This window comes from Netta rufina, assembly GCF_964035555.1.
Source record: "Netta rufina genome assembly, chromosome: 3".
Lineage (NCBI taxonomy): Eukaryota > Metazoa > Chordata > Aves > Anseriformes > Anatidae > Netta > Netta rufina.
In genome coordinates, this window is record NC_140125.1 from 2,404,316 (window position 1) to 2,428,660 (window position 24,345).

Below are 24,345 nucleotides of genomic sequence, written 5' to 3' on the forward strand. Positions count from 1 at the left end.
CTAAGTAATTATTGTTTTATCTTCTGGGAAGAAAGGAGAAACACAACAAATAAAATCCCATACATTTCATACAGTCCATTTTATTTGGCAAAGACAGTAGAAATAGCTGAGGATGGTGAGACAGCAGAAGCTTACATACATGTATTTGGGGAGGGGATTATTATATGTGTTGATATGAGGCTGTAAGAAAGAATCTGCACTACTCTGGAGATACGCAAATAAGTAAAGAATGGAACAAGAATAATTTTTGTACTAGTTTCTGCTGTCTAAAAAAATACGATCATCCATTTCTCCAGAAATGTTAATAAGGCTTACAGGAGAGAAAAAATTATACACAGAGAAATGCAGCAAGAACTGTATTTATTAGAATTTCTCCTGGGGCATATGACCCACATAAGCCCTGAAAACCCTTCCACCTTCCCTATCTGAAATTTGAGGAAACGAACTCCAAGCTCCTCTGTGAAAAGGAAAAAGACTGAAGCTTCCCCTTTTTACTAGTGATACATTACAATGACTTCTATTTGCATAAAAATAAAAACAACACAATCAGTTGGATGTAAATCAAAAAGATACCCCATCTTGTTCTTTTCCCTAACGTCCACAGAAAGATTTCTTTTTGTACAGGGTTTCAAATGATTTCTTCTTTTAATAAAGGGAAAAGAAAATTGCCTCTAAATAGAAGGGGACTTTAAGAATACTCAAAATACATTGAAAAATGGTCCAAACAGCTCAGAAAATGCAAGCTGAAAGAACACATCATCTCATCTCCTACAGTTAAATAATCCCACTGACCCAAGCAGTTGTGGTTCTAGCTGTATTTGGACCCCTGCGGCAGTGGGACACATGAAGCACATGAATACAGACAATACGTGTTTGTGGCCACCTCCCCAAAAAGCTTCTGAATAAGTCAATCAACTTCAACCAAGCATAGCAGAGCAGTAGAGTTTCAATGCCATCGCGTTCCTATGACTTTCATAAAAACAGGAGTCATAGAAATGAGGAGGACCCCGGTAAGGTCCTTCTCTGAGGAAAAAGCTAGGTTATGATCTAAGCTCTATTCCACATCAGCTAATCAACATGGAATTTCAACTGTGAAACTTTAATCTACAAACTAAATTTCTTTGGGTCCACTGCTTGCTGGAACTACAAGTACTAAAGATATGACTACATACTAATATCACAAATAATACTCCTGCTAACACATATATTCATTATGTAAATCCCACCACAAAAACTGAATGTAATGTTTACGCAATAAACACAGACAGTATTCCTCTTCAGATCTCAGCACTGAGCATTTTGCACACGTCTCAAGATTTGACAGTCAGCATATGTTAAATGTTGTCTTGTACACTAGCTAACAGCAGGCCCTCTTCTTATCCCCACCCACAGAGGGGGGTACAAGATCCATATGGTGCACATGTACAAGGAAAAAAAAAAAAGGATGTTTATAGACCTAAAAATAAGGAAAAGCTTTTGGCAGTAAAGGTGAAACTAGTACAGACATCTGGAAGTAAGAAAGCCAACCATAAAACTGAGGGCCTGGAAGCAACTTTCATTCCTACCTGGTTCAGTGCAATTTCTGACATAGACCTGCCCCCCATCCTCTGGGACCTCAGTCGTGTTGTCCTCATTTGCTTGCAGTAACTGTCTCCCACTCCATTTGTCATCAATTTCCACAGAAAAGCTCAAAGCATCATAACCTAAAACAAACAAACAAACAAAAAATCAGATACATGAGACTGCACAGGAAAGGTGACTCGTGATTGTGTTCCTAAATGTTTAGAGCACCCAAGAACATTTGTGTTTCAGACTCAGTGCCCCTTGCATTAAAAACAGAGGCATTTCAAACCCCACTGGAAAGGTATGCTGCTGCTAGCTCTACATCCCAGCTAGTCCCAAAAACACGAGGAGTGTAGTGTGTTTACGTGGCAAGGTTTTGGTAGCAGGGGGCCATAGGGGTGGCTTCTGCAAGGAGAATCCAGAAGCTGCTCCATATAAGATAAGGGCCCCGTCACTGGCCACAGGCAGGCCAATAAGCAATATTGTTTGCACCTCTGTGAAAGCATATTTAAGAGAGGGAACAAATTGCTGTGGTACAGCAGCTGGGAGAGAGAGAGGAGTGAGAAACAGCCTTGCAGGTGCCAAGGTCAGTGAAGATGGAGGGGGAGAGGTGCTCCAAGCACCAGAGTAGAAGTCCCCTGCGACCTGTGGTGAGGCCCACGGTGGAGAAGGCTGTCCCCCCGCAGCCCATAGTGTACCACGGTGGAGCAGGGTTCCACGCTGCAGCCCGTGGAGGAGACCACAGCAGAGCAGGTGGCCCTGCACTGACGGAGGCTGCAGCCTGTGGAGGAACCCCACCACAGCAGATTCCAGGCTGGAGCTGTAGCCCATGGAGAGGAGCCCACACAGGAGCAAGCTCCATGGGGGAGCTGCCACCTGTGGGGGACCCAGGTTGGAGCAGTTTCCTCCTGATGGATGGAGCCCATGGTACAGACCCATATCTGGAGCAGTTGATGAAGAACTGCTGCCTGTGGGAAGCCCATGCAGCATCAGTTCGGGAAGGACGGCATCCCATGGGAGGGACCCCATGTTGGAGCAGAGAAAGAGAGTGACTGAGAGGGAGCAGCAGAGACGAAGTGCTACAGACTGACCACAACCCCCATTCCCCTGCACCACCTGTGGGGAGGAGGTGGAAGAGGGTAGATGGGGGAAAGCATCTTTGGTTTCTTTCCTTTGTTTCTCACTTCTCTAGCTTGTTAGTAAGAGGCAATAAATCTTACTATCTCCCTACTCTGAGTCTGCTTTGCCCATTTCGGTAATTGTTGAGTGATCTCCCTATCCTTACCTCAACCCTGGAGCCTTTTGTGCTGTATTTTCTTCCCCTTCCCCTTTGAGAAGGGGGAGTGAGAGTGGCCATGATGAAACTCGGCTTCTCACCTGAGTAAAACCACCAGAAGGAGTCAGGTCCATTCCTTCACAACTTCACTTATTGAAAATGTTCATAGTAAAAGTGCGTCTAAAATCTCACAAGGAGTTTTAAGTGCAAAATCAGTTTAAAATTGAAGTATCATCCATTGTTGCCAGGAAAAAAAAAAAGCAAAAAAAAAATCCATAAACACCTACAAAATTCATTAGCTCTGTAGGCATCTCACTGCTCTTCAGTACCACAGTACCAGCAAAAGTCTACCGAATTTTGCACATGGTGAGAAAACACTTCAGACACTTCTGCTTAGGACTGAGATCAAGCTGGCTGCTGAATGAGTCCTAAGAGAGGCAGGCTTTGACACAGAAGACAGGTAGGTTTCTCTGTGATTAATAACGTGCTCAGCAGGTGCTAGGAAAGCTCTGCCTACACAGAGTGTGTGGCTTCTTGTGCCTGCAGAGGCACAGCTCAGCAACTTGCACCATGACAGGCATCAGGAGAAGGAGACTGCAAGAGAGAGGGTACTGAGGTGCAGGAGCAATCACCATTTAAAATTATGTTTTGTAATAAAGGTTGGAAAGCTATATTGACCAAACTGGTCAACAGGGACCCATTTCAATATCTTGTGTCCAATGCAATGTCCAATTTCCATGTCAGTGGAAAGGCTCCTGAACCTTGGGCCAGCCAGCAGCTTTTCAATGCATTATGAAACATTCATTCATAAACATGAAGTGTACAGCTTCCTTCAGGTTCTGCTCACAGAGCAGAAAACAACTGATAAATGCATCTTTACAAGAATATGGCCATATCTACCCTCAGAACAGTTATTAAGCCCAAATGCACTGTTATTCCCACCCAACACAGCCTCACTTCAGCCACTAAGATCACAGGGTATGGGGCCAGAGCATGCCTCTGAGCCACTTCAGAAACCTTCCCTACTTCAAATTGTCAAGTAATACCTACAGACATCAGGGAGGTACTTTATGGAAAAAGGGATAAACCTCAGCCCAGCTGGTGTTAGCCATTTTAGACCAGGGGGTCTGAATTTACTCTCTACCATGCCCTCACATGTAAAGTCCTTCAAACACAAAGCATGTGTGCATTAATGACTTCACATTTTCCAAATATCAGCCATCTTGTTTTTGCTTGCCAGTTTCCTTGCTAGTGAGACCCAGACTGGATTGCAAAACCACTGCATGCCATCACACATGTTTTCAGCACTACACACAATTGCTGCTGAGAATACTAAAAACCAATCCCAGAAGTCTATTCCTAGGCCATCAACCAGTGAAACAAGAATCAACCTGGAACCTGGAAGACAAGTAGCAGAGCAGTAAAACGGGGAGACTGGAGCAACACATCTTCAACTCCAGCAAAAGATGAATAAAGGGGGGATGAACATCAGGACTTCGCTGCAGAGAAGCCACAAAGAACTTAAGAGCAGACACTGAGAAGCAAGTGTATGCAATAACAGCTGTGCAAAAAACACACTGAAAGGTAAACTGACTGGGTACCAAAACCAATTTGCGTGCAATAAACCTGAAGACGTATCACGCCATGCCACCAGCTCCCATTTACAGCACAGTGTATCAAATTGCAGTTGTTCTAGGGCAGCTTCATGACCCAAACTCATTGACTGGTTGCAGCTGAACACTTCACTCTGCATTCTCCTGCCAGACTTACAAGGTATGGGATGATTTCTGGAAACAGTATGTAACAAGTAACCCCACAAATGTAACATACAATTACTTTGTCCCATTACTTCTAACCCTTTCCTTGCTTTACTCCCATCTTCAGCTTTGCAAGGTACCATGAAACAAAGCTCTATTTTAGCAAGGTCAACAAGAACAGATGGCTGTTTTCCATGGCATTCTTAGTACAATGCTGGTCAGCCTTGGACACGTCATGTCTACCTGTTTAACTGAAAGGACATACTCATGTATCGGTTCCATGCTTCCTATATAGTTCTCAATTCAAATGAGGAAAAAAATATATTTCTTTAAAGAAGCCAAAGCACCCAATTCAAGCAGGCACCTACATCAACCATCTTGCAGGAGAGACCTTGAGCCTGACAACACACAACATGTGGAAGATCTCTACCCACCTTCTGCCAAGCAGATCTGGGGCTCTCTCACAAGGACTTTGCTACTCAAGTTACCCTTCAAGTGCCTATCATGGCCTTTCTCCTGAACATGCTCAGGCTGTAGCAAACCCTGGCTGTCCTGCCAACTGGCAAGAACATGCAGTTGTTTGTCCAAAATATAGGGCACTTTGAAGCGAGCCAGAAATGGCAGGCTCAACTCTACAGACGCTGCAGTCCACACCCTGTGGCTGGAGACTTAAAGCCACCACTAAAACTTGACCCTTCCCAGTTCTGTTCAGTCTGAAGGACGCTCTGAATAAAGACCACAGAGCACTGGAAGTGAGACTCAAGTCTTGGGGACATGCCTCAGAGGATGCCTAAGGATAACAGAAAAGGTTCCTTGCGGGTCCCAACCATTTCTCTACTTTTCTAACTCATTCCATTGAGATGGAGGTGGCTAACCTGAGACTTTGCTGTCTTGCCCACATCAAAGCCTGGTCAGGGCAGCTCCCAAGTCACAAGGGGGAAAATCACACATTGCACAGGCAGCCTTAAGTACCTTGCGTCCTAAACAAAATAAATAAATTAATAAATAACACACTATTCTCCACTTGCTATGCTTTACAAACTTTAGAGAATGTTCTTTGCTATTTGTTTAGTCTGTGAGCATGGATGAGAGCTTAAGCTGTGAGTTAAACGTATACAAACATCCCTGATAGAAGCAGACTGCATTTCTCAAAATGAGTGCACCCAATAATGCAACATCAGGCATCTTCCTTAATAATAAACATGCTCTGGTAATCTGAGCTAAGCAGCTTCGGTTCCACATGCTAGCTGTTTTCAAAGCACTGAGGCTCCTCTCCCAGCGGTCAGAGCTTCACTGCACATTGCTACAGGAAGGAAAAGTGCAAGGAGAACCCACAAGGACTGCAGTGACCCAGAGGTTCCTGCAGAAACCTCTCCCACTTCCTCCCAGCACAAAACAGCTTTTGGCCTCCAATTGAAAGCTTTTCCAAAAGAAGGAAAGAGAGGAGAAAAAACAAAAAAAAAAAAAAAAAAAAAAAGAAAGAAATAGCCATCTGAGATAGATTAGGGGGCGGAGGGAGGATTAGTTTAGAAGTACCTGCTTATAACAGCTTCATTCTGCATTCACACAAATCGCAACTAGCAGCAGAATCTGTCTGCAGCCAAACTTGAGGGCACAACCGCAACTTGCACCAGCAAAAGCTTTCCTCTCACCACACCAGCTTTATTATGCAGGCCAGCTGTCCCATGGCAGGACTCACACTCCACTGAACCCAAAAGCCCATAAACGAGGGACCTTGCCCTATTTCACCTGCAGGACAGTTTCAAACAGGCAGCACAACAATCACAGTCTTTGAGAGCAAATCTTTTGCAACACGTGCTTTTGGCTCCTCATTTCTGACTGCGTCTTGCAATCCTTTATTCATCTGCCCTAATGCAAAACTTATGCTGACATGAAGCTTCCCATCATCTGCCAGAAGTTGTGGGGCCCGAGCCCCTACTTTGTTGAACAAGAGCCCAATCCATTGATTGAAATATATGCTAAATCACAGCCAGCACAACGTAGAACAAAAATCCTATCTTCTGCAGAAGGACTGTGAAAACAGCAAGGAGTAAAAAATTGTTCAAGGACAAATAACAAAGGTTAGAAAAAGAAAGCCAATAGCTTTCTATCTGAAGACACAGTTATTTATAATTGGATGATTTTTAATGGGAAACATGTCAAAGCCATTTGTTTCAATTTCTCAGGCTAGTTAAGAACTATTAAACATCTTGTGTTAGCTATATTGTCATTTTGTTCAGGCCAGTATCTATACTAGACATTTTTCTTATTAATGCGTTAGTCGCTGGATTTATAATAAAATAATACTGGGACATCTATAAAAACTTTGCTACAGTAGAGATTTTTTTCCCCCCAACGTTCTGTCCCATGGCATATTCCAGAGAGAATTTTTTTTTGAACACTGATCATTGCCACGAGGTATTTTCCATAACTCCAATGATCTGGCACCAGTTTTGAATTAATGCCTCTGAAGCCAGGTTCTTTCTAGAGAGCTTTATTCTTGCTTACTCCCAGAGATATTTCCATGGACAAGTGGCACCTGGATCACTGTTCCCTGTTTCTGTGCCTGTAGTGCCTTTCATAATACATGTAAGACAACGCAGATGGTGAACTTTCACTGGTCTTTCCTCTTTCAATAACACAGCGAGCACAGTAGTGTTTGCTTGCTGCAAACCCTTGTAGCTGCCAGGTTGGGGTGTCAGTCCTATGGGAACAAGCTCTCCAGCAAGACTGCTGATCTGCTCTACTTATGATGATAAAAATGAAATAAAGTGGAAAGAAGAACTGACTGAGTCGCCCAAAGCTTCTAAAAATGCTCAGCGTCTGACCCTAAGCTCCATGTGGGAACTCTGGAGCTCCTTAAGCTGTTCCAGATGGCTCTGCCTGCCATTCACTGCTTCCAGCGCTGCAGAAACACAACCAGGCACATCCTGATTGGCATTTTTCAGCACGAAGAGTTATAATGAAGACTATGTTATAATGAGGCCCAGCATGCCAGTGCTGCTCCATTAGGTGCTGATCTCAGAGGCATCTTGGCTCTCAGCATCGAGCCATGGGACCTCATCAGGCCAAAAGCACAGCTGGACCTCAGCAGGGGTGAGTGATGCAGCATAGGCTGCGGGCCCCTGTGGCAGCAAAGGTTCCCAGCTTGCCTGCAGCCACATGGCTCCCCAGCAAAGAACATTTTCATACAGGTTTCACCAACACTCCCACAGAGAGCATTGTCCTTTTACTGACATAAAAACGAGCACAGTTGTCCCCCTCAATAGGGCCGTTAATTACTTCTAGTCCAGTAGCACTGAGGGGCTCTAGATGGAAGGAGGTGCTGATGCTACTCTACTGGGCACTGCATGCAAGCAGCACCTGTCCCAAACACGGCACTGCCCTAGTGCAGACCAGCACATATTGCAAGTTCATACCTACCATGAGGCCCAGCAACTAATATACATACAGTCCCTGCTCTAAATGCCTGCCACCACATGAGGGGAACTATTAGCAGATTTCTCTCCAGGCTGCTGGTTTCAAACACTCCTCACCCCAATGCCATCATCAGATCAGAAGGCCACTGCATGGACCCAGCCACAAAACAGTGCACATTGCACCCAATCCACAAAAAATATGTTACCCCATAACTAGAAGGAAAAGAGAAGAAAAAAAGTTAAGAGGAAGGTGAGAGGATAAATCAGGGAGTTAAGGGGAAGATGAGGGGATGAATCGGGGTCTTGAAAAGCTCTCCTGAACCACACTTATGTACAGACACAATTTTACTCGAGTGCATCACAGCACTTCTCCTTCAGAGTGGGGCTGAGTCAGCAGACAAGACAGCCTTAGGTTAATGGGAGGATTAGAAAGCACTCAGGCACAATGTTCAGCTGGGATATAACTCCTTGAGCTCCAGCATATAAACTGATCTATAGCAGCGGAGGATTTGTGTTGCAGCTCAGCACCAATGCTGGGGCGCAGAAGTGCAGTGGCAATGAAAGGCACTAGTAGGCAGCGAGGAGCTGACAGAGCAGTGGCTGGCCAGCCAAATTGACGAAGGGACAGATCCGTTGCTGTGGCCTTTTAGAAGCACAATGCTTTTAGAAGCACGCTGCTTCGCAGCGTTGGCAGGTATCCTCGTCTCTCACTAACAATAAACTACTTTCTATGCGAACTGCTAGGTCCTGCTGGCTGAAGCCAAAAACAGCACAGCTTTTCTGGAATATGTTTGCCCTCCCTCCTCTCTCATCTTTCCCTTTTATCTATTGTTTGGATGGTGGCTGTTTCAGTTTTTTGAATATTTTTTTTTTTGGAACCAGCTGAATTATCTCCCTCCCCATGAAGTTTCCCTACTGTGAATATAACAGGGCAAGTTTTCTGGGGGAGGAAAGACCTGGAACATCCAGCTGTCTGCTGGCTCCGGCAGGTGAGCACCTGGCCAGCCCACATCCCCATGTCTCATCTCCCCGGCACGACAGAAATGCCACGGATTTTCACAGGGTAATCTGAGCTCAGGATTGCATAAGCGTTTCAGAAATGGATTATCTTTCTTTCCAGTCTGATCTGGGAGATGTTCTCCTTTCAGAACCATCAGCAGCAAAGACCATAAATAGAGCATCCTCAGGGAAAAAGCTAAAATGAAAAAACTACACCTGGCAGCCTGTTCCCTCTATCTGATTTCAAGGCTGTATTTCTGTATCAGTCTAGGTGGAAAGGGCAGGGGAGGCACTTTGGCCAGGCCACCATCATTATTAATACTTGCGTAGAGCAAGCAGAGCAGAGAGGCCACAGAGAAGTTACAGGCACATGATAAATACGCCAGGACCCTGCACAGAAGACCTAGCCAGATGGCAGGCCATAAGGAAGGTGCAGAGTGGAGAAGCAGCTTGCCCTGGAAGATCACACTGCCGGCCACACAGCACAAAGGGAGGTGGCCGCTCATAGGCCAGCATACCGGGAAGAGCTCTTGGGAGCCTGCAGAATACACTAGTTTGGATGGTGAAATCCTCCGTTAAGGCATGGGCAGCTGCTGAGGAAGACCACGGCAGCATCACAGCCATCACTGCGTGCCCAGAGCAGCAGCTGCGGCCCCCCCAGGCAATGTGGGCAGGAACGCGCTGTGACTGTCCCTCTTGCATGGGACGGGGCTACCCCCTGCGACCAGAAGATTTCCCGACAGACACTTGCTCCATGGGAGAGACGATTTTGGTTCCCCGGAGCAGGGAGCAGCATGCAGATGCCTCCCTGCCAGGCAAAGTGTCAGTCACTGCTCTGCAAAGTTGCTCTCCAGCCTTTTCCGCCCCCATTGCTCCCTTAGGAATGGCTGGAGAGTTCCAGGGGAGACAGTGCACCCTGCCCCAAACTTGACCTTTCTGCTGTCAGACAAGGCAAGAACACTCAAGCTCCCGAACACAGCCAAAAAGGGGCATAACCAGGGTCATAACTCTTAGCCCCTGCAGCACCATGTCTGTACGTAATCACTAGCAGAAAAAAAGAGTACCCACAAAACTCCCAGATGCAGTTATATCCCAACTGCCTCTTGCTCTCTGTTGCAGAAGTTAGAGATCCATCCCGGTGTCAGGGTTGCTACGAGGAACCAGCAGTCTGGCTTTTCCCCTACCAGCAGCTGCCCCAGCGAGGGTCTTTGTCCAAACCAATCCTCCTCTCCTCCAATAAGAAGACCCCTTCACAGACACCAGATGGGCTGACTCTCCGCGCCCAAAGACCTGTCGCAGTCCCAACACACCACATGGTATCAGCAACGCATTGCGTTTGCACCCTCAGAGGAACAGAACCTACCTGGGAAAACCACAGGTGCTGGCCCCGGCACCACACAGCCTCCACTCTCAGGCCTGCCTGGGTGGGCTCCAGGCAGAGGCTCAGCAACTGGTACCAGCAGAGCACGTGGGAGCCTATGTGCCCCCCAAAGCAGCTTCTGGCCCTCCTGGCTGCTGTGGAGCCCACGAGCAGCAGCTGGAAAGTGGCACACTCAACGCAGCTCAGCTGCAGGCCATAAGGCTGAGCATGCTCTGAAGGCCAGGTGACACCTCCACAGCAGTGTGAAGAATGGCAAAAAATGTAACTTCATTTTAACTCAGGAAAGTTACCTATTGTCTGAAAATGAGATTTCCACATGCACTCTGCTCAAGTCTCCCCCTATTCCCATCTTGTAGGCAGAGAAAACTTCAAGGTTTTCTGCAGACACAGGCAGATGGAGAAGGTCCATGCAAAGCATGCCACCTGGCACAGGTGTCCTGCTGGGGGAACACTTTGGAAACATGGGGGAACTCCTCTGCAGCGCCTGCCCATCAGCAAGGTCAGCATCAGGCTGCTGGAGAGTGAAGCTTGCCCATCCTTTAGCTTAAAAGTATTTCATCCTGTGGTTTACCTCAGACCAACCTCTTCCACGCCTTCACATCCAACCTAACTGGGAAATGCAAGCAGCTCAGGCAGATGGCAATAGGACAAGGGGAAACAATTTTAAACTAAACAAGGGGAGATTTAGCTTAGATGTTAAGAGGAAATTCTTCACTCAGAGGGTGGAGAGGCACTCATACAGGTTGCCCAGAGGAGCTGTGGATACCTCATCTCTGGAGGTGTTCAAGGCCAGGCTGGATGGGGCTTTGAGCAGCCTGGTCTGGTGGGAGGCATCCCTGCCCATGGCAGGGGGGTGGAACTGAGTGGTCTTTAACATTTTTTCCAATCTAAACCATTCTGTGATATACGATTATCTCAGTGCTTTACATAGCAAAGCTTAGATGATGGACAAGCATCTGCAAGAGATCAAATCTACCGTTCACTGCTGTTTCACTTAAAGAGAAATACCACCAAAACCTACTCCCAAATGGGAAAACCAAAGGTAAAATGAACAATGGGGACGCAATAACTAAAGGCAATCACAGCATATGCAGTAAGACTGAGGAAGGCATTGCCATAATCTGGAGCACAGACTGAAACCTAGATGCTGCACAACACAAACCTGCAATTTTACTGCATTCTCTCATGTTTGCTAATTAAATGGGTATAAAAGAGTCTCCTTCTTTTCCCTCCAGAGCGGTAGCACTCCTTGTCACTGCTGCAGAAGCCATGAGGACCTGAGCTTGCTCAGCTAGGAGGGATGTCAGAGGGATGCAGCACTCATCCTCTGGGCAGTGTGCAGATTCAGAAGAACCTGGAGATTTCTGTAGGCACTTCTTCACCATCCTCTCAACAATGTTAGTTTTAAGCATGATAACTGAAGATGAAACTTCTTGTTTGCTGTCTGATGTCAAAGATTGTCACAGCATATCAGATTATCCTAGACTGCCTTGAGTTTTCATTGCACAGTTCGTGCAGAAATTTGTCTTTATTATTCTATCAGTTTGACCATTAAATTAGCCATTCCCTTCTTCTTGCCTTACATCTACGTACAACAGAAATAGCTGAGCAGTTAAAAAATACCACTTGTAAAATTTCCCTTCACATCTCCTGTGATTCAAATCCTCTATAGACTAAGCACTCTTTTTTTCTTCTTATGATAATCTTTTTGTGCCCCTAATCATTTTCATCATTTTTCTTTGGACTTTCCTCTCTGCCTCCACTGAAGCCACATGTGACACTCAAGGTGACAGTTTCCCGGTGATCTATACAGCAGTGCTCCGTATTTTTAATCTGATTCTCCATTAGTTTCATTTCTCTGGGGTATCATAACTCTTCTGCCAGCCTTTTCATTTCATTAACATTTCAGCTTTTACAAATGCAGGGCCTGAACACTGGTGATATTATCTCTGCTGCTTGGCAGCTGCTGACTGCCAGGCATGATTTCTGCTGCACCCCAGCACGGTACATCTTTCTTGATAGAGCTGGTGCCTGTTTCTTCTACCCTGAGACATTCCAAAACTGGTACAATGCCCTAAGGCCAGCCAGCAACACGTGCTGTTTGCCTCCCATTGCTTCTCTGGCTGATGTAGGGATGAATGATAGGGGTAGATAAAGCAGCACCTTTTGCATTGCCCTGCTGCAGAGGCCAGCATTTTTTCTTCCCTAATAAACAGAGAAGAAGATTTTAGGAAGGAAAAACACACAAGGAAGACAGACATTAAATCTCCATTGCCAACACGACCTCAGAGCAGTTCTCTCCCCTGGCCCATACTCTCTCCCAGGCATGCTCCTTGACTTGCTCCCCGCAAGGCACACCGGACAATCCTAAAATGCAGTCAGACTCCTCGCTGACTCCTTTCTTCTGCATTTCACTAAAACTCCCACCGAATCCCTTCTTGTGTCAGTAACCTTCTTGACTCAATTTACTCTCCCTACTGCTGGCAAGACAAAAGCACTGTTCAGAATCTTCCCAGGCTACTTTCCAAAATGTGGGCTCCATACAAAGCCTGGTGAACCCAGAATTAAGGTCCCTACGACTTCAGAGCACAAGCAAACAAAGGGCAAGAATCACAGCAATAGTACATTTTACTGGACTTACTTTATGGGTGGTTACACCACAAGTCACCCAGGTCAACCCTGACTGCTGTATCAATTAAGTTACGCATAATGATTTTCTTCATTCAGAGTAGGCAGCAGGGAAAAATTAGCAATAATGAATTAAAAATAACCTAAAATTGATTTACCATCAGTTACAGTGCTATTTTTTATACAATTCCAAGACTGTGTGGCTGCTTGAACCTAGAAATCAAAGCTTTGCATGGTTGAAAAAGCAGTAATTAGGAGCCTCACTGTTATCAAACAGATCCTTTATCTTGGAAGACTTGGACAATGTCACACAGTGAGAGTGTAATTATCTGGAGGAGACATATCTTTTAAAAGCAGTGGAAAATCAGTTGTATTCCAAGCCTATATGACAAGGGCAAATAGCTGGCAGTTATGGGGGGATTTTATTTGTTTCTTTAGGAGATGAACACTCATGGCTTCCTCCTCCATATTTACGTATTTCTCACCTAATTCTTATCTGACACAGTGGGTGGAAAGACAGTTTGGGGTAAGGTGAAATGTATTAGTCGACTTGGAATAAAGAATCAAAGAATCACAGAACCACAGAATCCTCTAGGTCGGAAGAGACCTCAAGATCACCTAGTCCAACCTCTGACCTAACACTAACAAGTTCTCCACTAAACCATATCACTGAACTCTACATCTAAACGTCTTTTAAAGACCTCCAGGGATGGTGACTCCACCACTTCCCTGGGCAGCCTGTTCCCATGCCTAACAACCCTTTCGGTAAAGAAATTTTTCCTAACATCCAACCTAAACCTCCCCTGGCACAACTTTAGCCCATTCCCCCTCGTCCTGTCACCAGGCACATGGGAGAACAGGCCAACCCCCACCTCACTACAGCCTCCTTGAAGGTACCCGTAGACAGCGATAAGGTCTCCCCTGAGCCTCCTCTTCTCCAGGCTGAACAAGCCCAGCTCCCTCAGCCGCTCCTCGTAGGACTTGTACTCCAGACCCCTCACCAGCTTCGTTGCCCTTCTCTGGACCCGCTCAAGCACCTCCATGTCCTTCTTGTAGTGAGGGGCCCAAAGCTGAACACAGTACTCGAGGTGCAGCCTCACCAGAGCTGAGTACAGGGGGAGAATCGCTTCCCTAGCCCTGCTGGCCACACTGCTTCTGATACAAGCCAGGATGCCATTGGCCTTCTTGGCCACCTGAGCACACTGCTGGCTCATATTCAGCCGACTATCAACCAATACTCCCAGGTCCTTCTCTGCCTGGCAGCTCTCCAACCATTCCTCTCCCAGCCTGTAGCTCTGCTTGGGGTTATTGCGCCCCAGGTGCAGGACCCGGCACTTGGCCTTGTTGAACTTCATGCAGTTGACCTCAGCCCATCGGTGCAGCCTATCCAGATCCTCCTGCAGAGCTTTCCTACCCTCGAGCAGATCGACACACGCACCTAACTTGGTGTTATCTGCGAACTTACTGAGGGTGCACTCGATCCCCTCATCCAGATCATCGATAAAGATATTAAAGAGGACCGGCCCCAGTACTGAGCCCTGGGGGACTCCACTAGTGATCGGCCTCCAGCTGGATTTGACTGCATTCACCACAACTCTTTGGGCCCAGCTACCCAGCCAGTTTCTAACCCAATGAAGCGTGCGCCAGTCCAAGCCAAGAGCAGCCAGTTTCTTGAGGAGAATGCTGTGGGAGACGGTGTTAAAAGCCTTGCTGAAGTCAAGGTAGACCACATCCACAGCCTTTCCTTCATCCACCCAGCGTGTCACTTTGTCACAGAAGGAGATCAGGTTTGTCAAGCAGGACTTGACTTTCATAAACCCATGCTGACTGGGCCTGATCGCCTGCTTGCCCTGCAAGTGCCGCATGACGAAACTCAAGATAATCTACTCCATGAGCTTCCCTGGCACTGAGGTCAAACTGACAGGCCCTAACAGGCCTATAGAAACAGGCCTATAGAAAATAAAGAATTTTATTTTGGTTTGGCTGTTCCTCTTTTACACTTATAGCTAAATATAACTCTGTAGAACTAAAATTTAGTTTGAAAATATAATTAAAAAAAACACTGGGCAGAGAAAGCTGCAGCTCTTCAAACAAAACAAAAAACAAAAAAAAAGAAAGAGAGAAAGAGAGAGAGAGAGAGAGAGAGAGAGAAAAGAGAAGAAAGGATGACTTTTTCCCCACTTTAATTCTAGACTATACCAGAAGTGTCAACATGGCAGCTCTGTTTGCACAATCAGCACTGAATTCACCCTGCAGTTCAGGTGCCTCACTCAGGCCTCATGCAGCAGTCGAGGCTGGCACCAGCAGCCCTGGCACCTCCCTGTCTGACAGGATGGGCCAGAAAGATGTAGAGAGCAGGAGCAGAGCCTGTTCCCCGGGTGGAAGGGACCCTTGCACCAATGGAGCAGGCCTGCTGTGGCCCCTCCAGTGAGCTGCATGCTACAAGCACCAAAAAGCCAGCTATTTCAGGAGGGGAAAAAAAAAATATGTGTGTGTGGGGAAAATAAGTCATGAGCCCTGGCTCCCAGTCTGGTAACCAAACATCAGGATGCTCTGATGATAGGGCAGCCATCAGGAGGAAAAAAAAAAAAAAAAAGAAAAAAAAAAGCAGACAAGGGTTTTTTCATGCTTTTCTCCACAAAAGATAAAAAAAAAAAAAAAAGGACCTTGCAAAAAAACAAACAAGCAAGAGGGAAAAGGGAGCTTTTGTGTCCAATTTCAATGCAAACACATTTTTCATATTAAAAAGATTATTCTTCCTTTCCCTCAGCCTTACAGCTCCTTTCCTCGCATGCTTCTCTGCAACTGTGCTACATAAATCTGGAACTGTTATTTGTTTAATCATTATTATTTACTGCCTATATACTGCTGGAATCATGCTAGGCACTTCACAACACGGAGATGAGGTCTCAGCCCCAGAGAATACATCACCTCATTTAACTCCACTGTACAACTTTGGAACTGGATTTGCTCTCTAAAAGTTCTCTATACAACATGATAACTTGCTAATAGCTAGGTAACGAAGTCCAAAGCAAGAAATGGCACACAGAGGCCTGGAGATATGTGTAGGACACAGTGGGCTTCGGCAACCATCACAAATCACTCAGGCCTCATGCTGAGATCTCTCTTTTAAGTACCCACTGCATTGGCACAGGTGAAATTGCAATAGAGCTAGTGCAAAAGCCAGTGCAAAACATAATGAAATGACAGCATGGAGGAGATAGGAAGTGTGAACCTATACTTACACACAGAAGTGCAAAGCTAGGGCTTAGGATGGGCAATACCCACCAGACTCAACTTTTACCACAGATAAGAGCATGCTGAAGGGCAGCCAGCTGGCCTCACAATTGATGCTTCGCCACCTTCTCTGCAAAATTTAATTCACTGCACTAATGTATTTTATCCCCTGCGTGCGGGGCAAAAGTTAACACAGGAGAGCCACACACAAAGAGCTCAGAGAAAGGCCAAGAAAACCCACAACGCAGTGTTTTAGATGTTTCAGGGTCCTTCCCTCAACCCTCCTCGCTACCATTTGCCAGCAAGTGAATCTGGTCTGGAGCTCCCTCCACAAGCTAGCTGCAAGCAAACAGCCTCCAGGAGCCAGAGGGAATCGCTGTGAGCGTCTTCTTGGAAAATCTGGTTCTTCCACAGAGCAGACCCAAGCACAAGGCTTCATGTACTGTTAGATCAGTAACTCAATTTTTTTTTTTTTTTTAAAAAAGGAATGAAGCACTAGTTTCAATACATTTTCCAGTTGCTATCAGCATCTCCTCTCTCATCAGCCCTCGACATTATCCCTTCTTGCCAGTTCTCCAGCCAACAAATACCTCCCTATGAATACCATCAACCATGACTACTTGGGGTCCCAGCTGCATGTAGGTTTCTCATTTAGACTAATCTATGTGTCACTAAGCCAGGCTGAAAATTACCTTAGTGACATATAGCATTTCCCCTATGGCACCTGCTTAATTAAATATTGAAAGAGCTATTACCTTTCAGGGATGCCTGTGCACTGGCTGTGTCCATTATTTATAACATAATGTATTCATTATGCATTTTATCCATTGCTCCTGTCTGCTGATCTCGTAACAGTCCCTTAAAAACAATTTTGAGCAATTAATCCTACCTTAATTACAGACAAATATATACAAAAGCCTCAGGACATCTCTTTCTTACATTTATTAAAAGTAAACATCTAAAAATACATCTGGTAATCGGGAAGGAAAGGGACAAAGTGCCATGGTAGAAACCACCCATAACAATGAACAGGGGTGGACAGGGACAGTTAACAACCCTTTGAAAAGCAGGCTAGGAACAGGCCAAGTATGTACTGTCAGAATCACAGCTTGACAGGACACAGGGGAATGGCAGGTGATAGCAGACCTTTCAAGCAAACAGGGTTGTCCTCTGTGTTAATCCCAATCCTCACAGCAAAATTGGGACCAAACAGATTCAAGTTTTAGGAGCTGGCTGAGATAGCTTCACGGGAGCAGAGCTAAGGGAAGAAACCCCAAGGAAGGCAGATTCTTGTGTTTTTCCAATTTTATTTGGATTTTACAACTGCCAGTTGAAGGAAGAGACCGTGGACATTGAAACAATATTTGCCGAGAATCTAGGGTGACTTTTTGCTTCCTTTACAGCTCCTCATTGCTACACTGCAGTTACTTCCTAGCTCAGTGAGAGGGGCCCAGAGCGTGTACCTTCTCCATGTGAGCCCTTCCCCATGATCTGCTCAGCCCTGGGACAGCAGGAAGAAGCACAGCAAGGGAAAAGTTAATTCCTACATCCCTTTCGTGGCCCATAGCTGCCTGTCCTGGCCAGCCTGTCCTAGTGCTGGGGCTCTCACTGGTGCCACAGCTAAGGTTCCTTCCCTAAGGTTCCTTCCCTTGTCAGGCAAAGCTCAACAGTAGTCAACACAACCAGGGAGGAGAGAGTCTCTCTCTGCAGACAGCGCTGACCTGCCATGCCAACCTGGAGCACAAGCCCCTCATTCTCCACATGCAGGACTTCCCCTGAGCTGTCATTCATGCTGTGTAAATTATGTCCTGGGCTTGCAATGCTACCAAACATCAGGCTGCAGACACCGGCAGGAAGGTAAAGCTCTGGCTTTCACCACATCCCCACCAATGCTCACAGAAGGCCACCACAGACAGCCCACAGCTCACAAGGGAGGACAGAGAGACTTGAAGCCCCAGGAGAAATTATGACGACTAAAGAACTTTTTACCCCCAAAAAAATATTTACTTTTGGAGAGGGAGAAGGGACCAGAGCACCCCCCCAGAGATGGTACCAGTACACTGATCTCAGAAAGCTTCTGCCTGTGTCAGACCACAACAGCACAGTTACGGGGACACTTATCTGATGAGGAACTTGAGAAAAAGGACAAAAGGCCAAGTTTAGACAACAGCTCTACACGAAGCTTTATTTTTCCCAATAAGATAGTCTTGTATAGTTTATTGGTGAGGCACGCTGGAATGCAGCTGACCTCAGTTACACTGAGTTACACTACACTACAAAGGAAAATAACAAAATAAGAAAGGTTTATGTTAGTTCTACCAGAAAAATAAGGCTCTTGTTGAGCCAAGCTACAACTACATGAGCAGCATTTAACAGCGTAGGGGCAGGCTTTCTCTAGATGCAATATAGCCTTTGCTAGGATGTACTTTTCAAGGAGAGTTCACTCAGGAGAGGAAAAAAAATACACTAATCCCCTTCCCAAACTCCCAAAATAGGAGGGCTCCCCTATGTGCAGCCCTTTATGTGTCTGTGAATTCAAGAAGCTTTGGCATAAACCGAATTTGCAGGAGATGGAGCAGCCAGGTAACAGTCAGGAGCACTGGTACAGATCAACAGTACTGCCATTCTCCCAGTCAACAGGTGTCACCACTGAGCTATCTCAGGTTGCCCCTTTTTCCTCCCCCAGCTAAGAGCTAGTCAGTCCTCATTCCTGCAGGCAAACCTGGCTGTGAAGTTCAAACTCATCTTAGCACAGGGGTGCTAGCTGTCTCCCACACCTGGGGAGGATGCATGTGCTGATCCTCATAAACAGGGCAGGGAGGACACAGCTAGTGTCCTTCTGTCTTGTTCTGATCTGTGCCGTCAGGGTCACTTTCCACATCAGGAAATCAACTGCAGGACTCCCTCCAGCGAGAACCAAGCCATTAAGTCCTGTGCATCTCTGCTGGCAGACCCTGCATTTTATTGCAGTCCTCTTATTCTCTCTCCCACTTTAATACTAATATATCATTTACTGAAAAACTATTCAAAGGTTGAAAAAAAAAAAAAAAAAAAGAAAGAAAGAAAGAAAGAAAAAAGGAAAAAAAGGGAAACTAATCTCCAGAAAAAATGAGGAAGCACCTTGTGAATTCTCATGTCAGCTTGTCTAGATGCAAACTAGGAAAACCCCTCTGCAATTTTGGAAACACTACTTTCAGCTCTTTTCTGAGGAGCCCTGGTAATGCACAGGAAGACACACAGTCATAATTAATATCCATATTTTGGGCAACTTCACTAGCTTAACAGAACTAACACGTATGTTTATCACTCAACACGGGTAAATCACACTTTAGAAGATTTTATCTTCTGATCAGACTCAGCAATCACAAGTTTTCTTCTGCTGAGCACACAGGTCAGCTCTTTCACCAAGGCATACAACTCAACAGAGCACACTCCCAGGGAGTACCATGCCTGAGCTGGGAGCCACGCTCCCCCTGCCCCACCGCAGAGGCATGGAGGGCATCAGAAGTCAGATTCCCATCTGGGATCTGTGAGTGGTACAGGTCCAGCGCAGACTTGTAACCACCTCAGGAGACTCTGAGCAAGGGATGGAGAAGAAAATGGTATGATGATGTAGAGGTGTGTGGCAACCCACTCATGAAAGTCTAACCAAACAGACCTTAAAGAATAACTCCAGATAGCAAAAGCTAGATCAGCCCTGTCTTTTCTGATCTTTCCCCTTCCACCAGTGAGAAAACAGCACGAGAAAGATAATGGTCTCTGATGCCATCTAAATATTCAGAAACACGGAAAGCAGAGAACAAAAAATGTCATGTCAATCCTTGAAAAACACTTTCTGAAAACTTCACCCCAAAAACAAATGAGGACTCAATACAATCTTTGTCACCTTTGAAATCAAGAGAACACCATCACTGATTTCAGTAGATTTTAGACTAGCCCTGAGATGTACTTACAGGGTGATAGTAACATTAACCTTTCAGAAACTTTGTAGAAAGTTTTCTGCACTAAGCCTTGACTGAGGTTTGCAGAGTTTTATTTGCAGACCAACTAAAAGGCTGCCTATCCCTGCAAGGGGGTGATGTGAATGGACACTCCCTGTCCAAATGGCTCTCTACATTCTTGCTCTTTTCACCTTGGTAATGGTTCCCTACATGCAAAATGAGGCAGACACAAAAAGCAGATGCAAAGCACATGCAGGAACCAATTGTGAGCAGTGCAGCAGTATCTCAGCCTCTGAGAGATGAGCCTGGCCCAGCTCAATTCAGGCACCCACTCGTAGAGGAAGAGCGTCTTTGTAGTAAAATCCCAAACTGGAACTTTCCACAGCATTTTCAGGGAAATAAATAATACTATAAAAAAATTATATTTTTAACCAGAGATGCTGGCACAAAAAGGAGATACTCTGCATCATACAAGAATCAAGTGTTTGACACACTCCTTTCTTTATAAGGCTTTAAGAAGTGCAGGACCCTTCAAGATGCGATATGCATTCCTTATTTACCCTGAAGTGAGATTCTGCAGACCCGAGTTTAATCCACTGCTTTGCTGTGTGAGGTCACCTTGGACAAGTTGTTCTGTCCAGATTCTCAGCTGGTGTCAGCTGGCACTGTGCCACCAAAGTCAATTTAAACAATTTGAGACTCTAGTACTACAGTCCCTTGGTCCTCAGCCTCCCTTTTCAAACAGCACTGCCAACTGATAGCAGCTTGGCTTCTAAGATACCTTGAAAATGTGCAAGTGGTACTGTACGAGACAGGTAGTTAAATTCACACAACTCACACTGCCCTTGGAAATTACTTATGTTTTTCACTATGATGAAACAAAAAGCCTTTGGTATTTTTGAAAAATAACCTTATGATCAAGGCTTTAAAAACAAAACCACCAATGCTGTAGTTTTATTTCACAGCCTATTACACATTAGCTGACGCAAAATCCCTAAGGATTAATTTTAGCATAAATTTTAGCATAGAGCAATGAGTGATGATTGGTACTTTTTTTGATTCCTCTCCTTTTAAGTTTCATCATCTTTCCAAAATCTTCTCAAATTTCTCTCTAAACCTGCTTTCATCACCAGTGGCATGCAGGAGTGCTTGTCCATCGTACTTGATGCCGAATACCTGATACTTCCCTGCAGAAATCCTGGACTTCAGGGGGAACTTGGGATTCACCAAGACAGACCTTCCTCCCTGCCCCACCAGGAGGTGGTGAACCCCAGCACCCAGACATCTTCCTGTCCTCCTCACAGACAGCCTGAGCTACCCCACACACTGCCCAGCGGCCTCCTCTCCTGTACTGGAGAGCCCTTCCCCTGCCCCTGTCCCCATGCAGGCCTCATGTCCCCCAGGGACATGCTGCAACAACAACATCCAACCCTGATGCCTTTGCAGGGCGTGGGGACATGCCTGGCAGCACAGGAAGGCACCTTGATTCTAACAGCCCTGCTCAACCTCACCGGGGCCTCCGCCCTCACACCATGGCTGAATGGCTCCATGGCGCTTAGCCCTGGGCCCCCTGTGCCTCCCATGCCACGCTGAGGGAGATCCACCACCCACTCCACAGCACGGACGCTGTGGCATGCAGCATGCTCAGACACCCTGCTGGTCAGGCGTGCAACCAGTGCTCAGCCGGGATCCTTAAAGAAGCACCTCTCACATACAGTCCCACACAGGTCTCTCCCACCCTGGATGCGGCACCAGCTCTGCCTCGAGGTGGAGCTCCAGCTGCAGCACTGGCTGGAGCCTGTAGGACAGCTCCTGAGGCCACACGCCTTCCCCCTCAAGCACAATGAGCTTGGACATGGCTGTGAAACTTACTGACGGTGTCAACATCGTGTGCAGGAAGGACAGCTGCGAGCAACAAGACCGAACTCCTGCAACCCATCTTTGGATTGCTTTTTGATTTAAGAGGCTTTTACATTACTTAGTTATGTTCTTGGAAAACTGTTCCACTTCTAAACAAGCTTGATTTGTAGCCTCCTTTGATTTAGTGCAAGAATAAGTCCATTTATTTGTCTTTGCAGTCAGCAGTCAAATTAACTTTTTTTTTTTTTAAATAAATAAATAAATAAATAAATAGAATCACCTCTTCTTCCTCTCCCTCTCCCCCCCCCCTCCTATGACGCTGCTGTCTGAGGAGGAGTCCATAGCTAGTAATACCTTGCTGTAGGTACAACTGATTTAACCTGTTGAACAAGCATATCAACAACAAGCTGTACATAACATTTCCTTGGGCTGGAAGCCCTTTGAGATAAGGGTCTTTTTAGCTCATTTTTTGTAACAGGGTTTGTGATAAATCCAGTAGAAGCCAGTACAGACTGTGGCAGGATGGCCTCTGCTCAACCTGAGACACAATGCATGTTCAGCTGAAAAACCGTAACCATGGTACCATATGTTGGTTACGTCAAGTGACCAGTCCAACCAGCTGTCCAGCACACTACATGGGAAGACTTTATGCCACCCCACCACTGATCTCTCCCGATTGTGCAGTTTGGTAAGGCTCCAAAGCGTCCTCTGTACTGAGCTCTGCAACAGCACCTCAGTATCTGGGAAGGAAGCACAGCATATGTGTCAAGCTGGATTGTGGCCAGAATCCTCACCAGCTCCTGCACGGCCTGGTATTTACCAAGCACAAAAGCATTTAGCAGTTCTGTTTGCCACCACCTTGTGGAGTTGCACATCATACACGCCTACTCGTCTTTAACAATAGAAATAAAACGCTGTGAGCCTTTTAGTACACACTTCACTTTGTGCACTGTCAATTGGAACGGCCTAAGTTCTTCTGTCCCTAAAAATAAACAGTTGTGCTCTGTTGGTGCATTCAGTGCTCATTTTAAAAAGTTCCTTTCTGTCCCATTCTGTGAGCTGGTGAAATAAAAACTGACTACTGCAATGAGGTGCACTAAGAACTGGAGGGCAGATCTTCTCTGAGGAGAAAGGAATGTCCATGTAAGGCTCATTTTTCCCCCTGCTTTCTGTTGCAGGATGTTCTGGCCATCTTAGGGAAAAAAAAAAAAAAGCTGCTGAGTCCATCTCTGAAAGAGAATTATTTTAATAGCAGACCTTTTGGTTGTTTGTAGTTCAGTTAGCATGTTTTTGGCTTGCATATCAAAAAGATTCTTTTCCTAGTTTTTAGCAGGCTCTTTCACAATTGAGCTATTAAAATTTGTTTGCAGTTCTTGTTTAATAGGTGATACATGCTGCAGGACCAAACACTGAGGACAAAGCTTGGCATCCCACAGTTTCTTCAGAAGAGCATGCTCAGCACCATCCAAACACATGTCCTTCCCCTCTTCCACCATCGTAAAAGATAAGATATACTACGTTTACACAGAGCATTCTGGCTGTGCGCTTCTTCCTCGACCACCATGGGGCCACAAGAGACTTCCAGCAGCTGATTTGTAAGGATGTGTCAGTGCACTGTTGACGAGGCATAAATCTGCAGATCTGCACTCCATCAGGACCTCTGTCATTCCTCTGCTGGGAGTACCCTGGTAACTCCTCTCATCTCTCAGTTTTCCCGCTTTATAATTTGAGGCTACGCTTACTTGCCTTATTCCTGAGAAAAGGCTGTGGACCGAGGAACAGCTCGAGTGAGCAAGGATCTGGTTAACCTTACATACACATGAGCCTGCTTCAAGTCAACCACATCACCTTACATGCTGCAAGTTAAGCACTTGCCTCCTGGATCAGGGCCTAACTGCCTATGGACACACAAACATGGCTGTTATCCAAAGTACTGCACACACTACTGGAGGTATAGAAAGGTCAGACCAGACTGTGAATCTCAGCCACTTAGCACAGCTGTTCAGTTCACAGCTCAGCAAAGGAATGTTTCAAAACAACTAAATCTGTGCCTCCAAATGAGTCCTGACACTCCCTTGTGCATAAGAGCGTTTTTCCTCTCTGTAAGGTATATGCCCTTCTTTACACACAAACTCACATCCACCAACACAGCACCCGTGACCCAGCACTGCTAAAGGCAGCCTGCAAAGCTGAGCGAGAGGATGGTGTGGGGCAGCAGGCAGGACTCAAGACATGCTCCTTATCCCCTCTCTCTGGGCCTGCAGGAAGTTTCCAGGTCCTGAGC

General features: G+C 46.0%; 1 protein-coding gene across 1 annotated transcript in view; it reads right to left on the reverse strand.

The window, feature by feature from the left end:
* Positions 1-24,345, reverse strand: part of SLC24A3 (solute carrier family 24 member 3) — a gene marked incomplete at its 5' end in the record, with an annotated part of 194,219 nt that overhangs the window by 162,811 nt on the left and 7,063 nt on the right. The window contains one exon of the mRNA XM_084283606.1: positions 1,566-1,703. Coding sequence (XP_084139732.1) covers positions 1,566-1,703 — 138 coding nt within the window. The remainder of the gene's footprint in view (positions 1-1,565; positions 1,704-24,345) is intronic.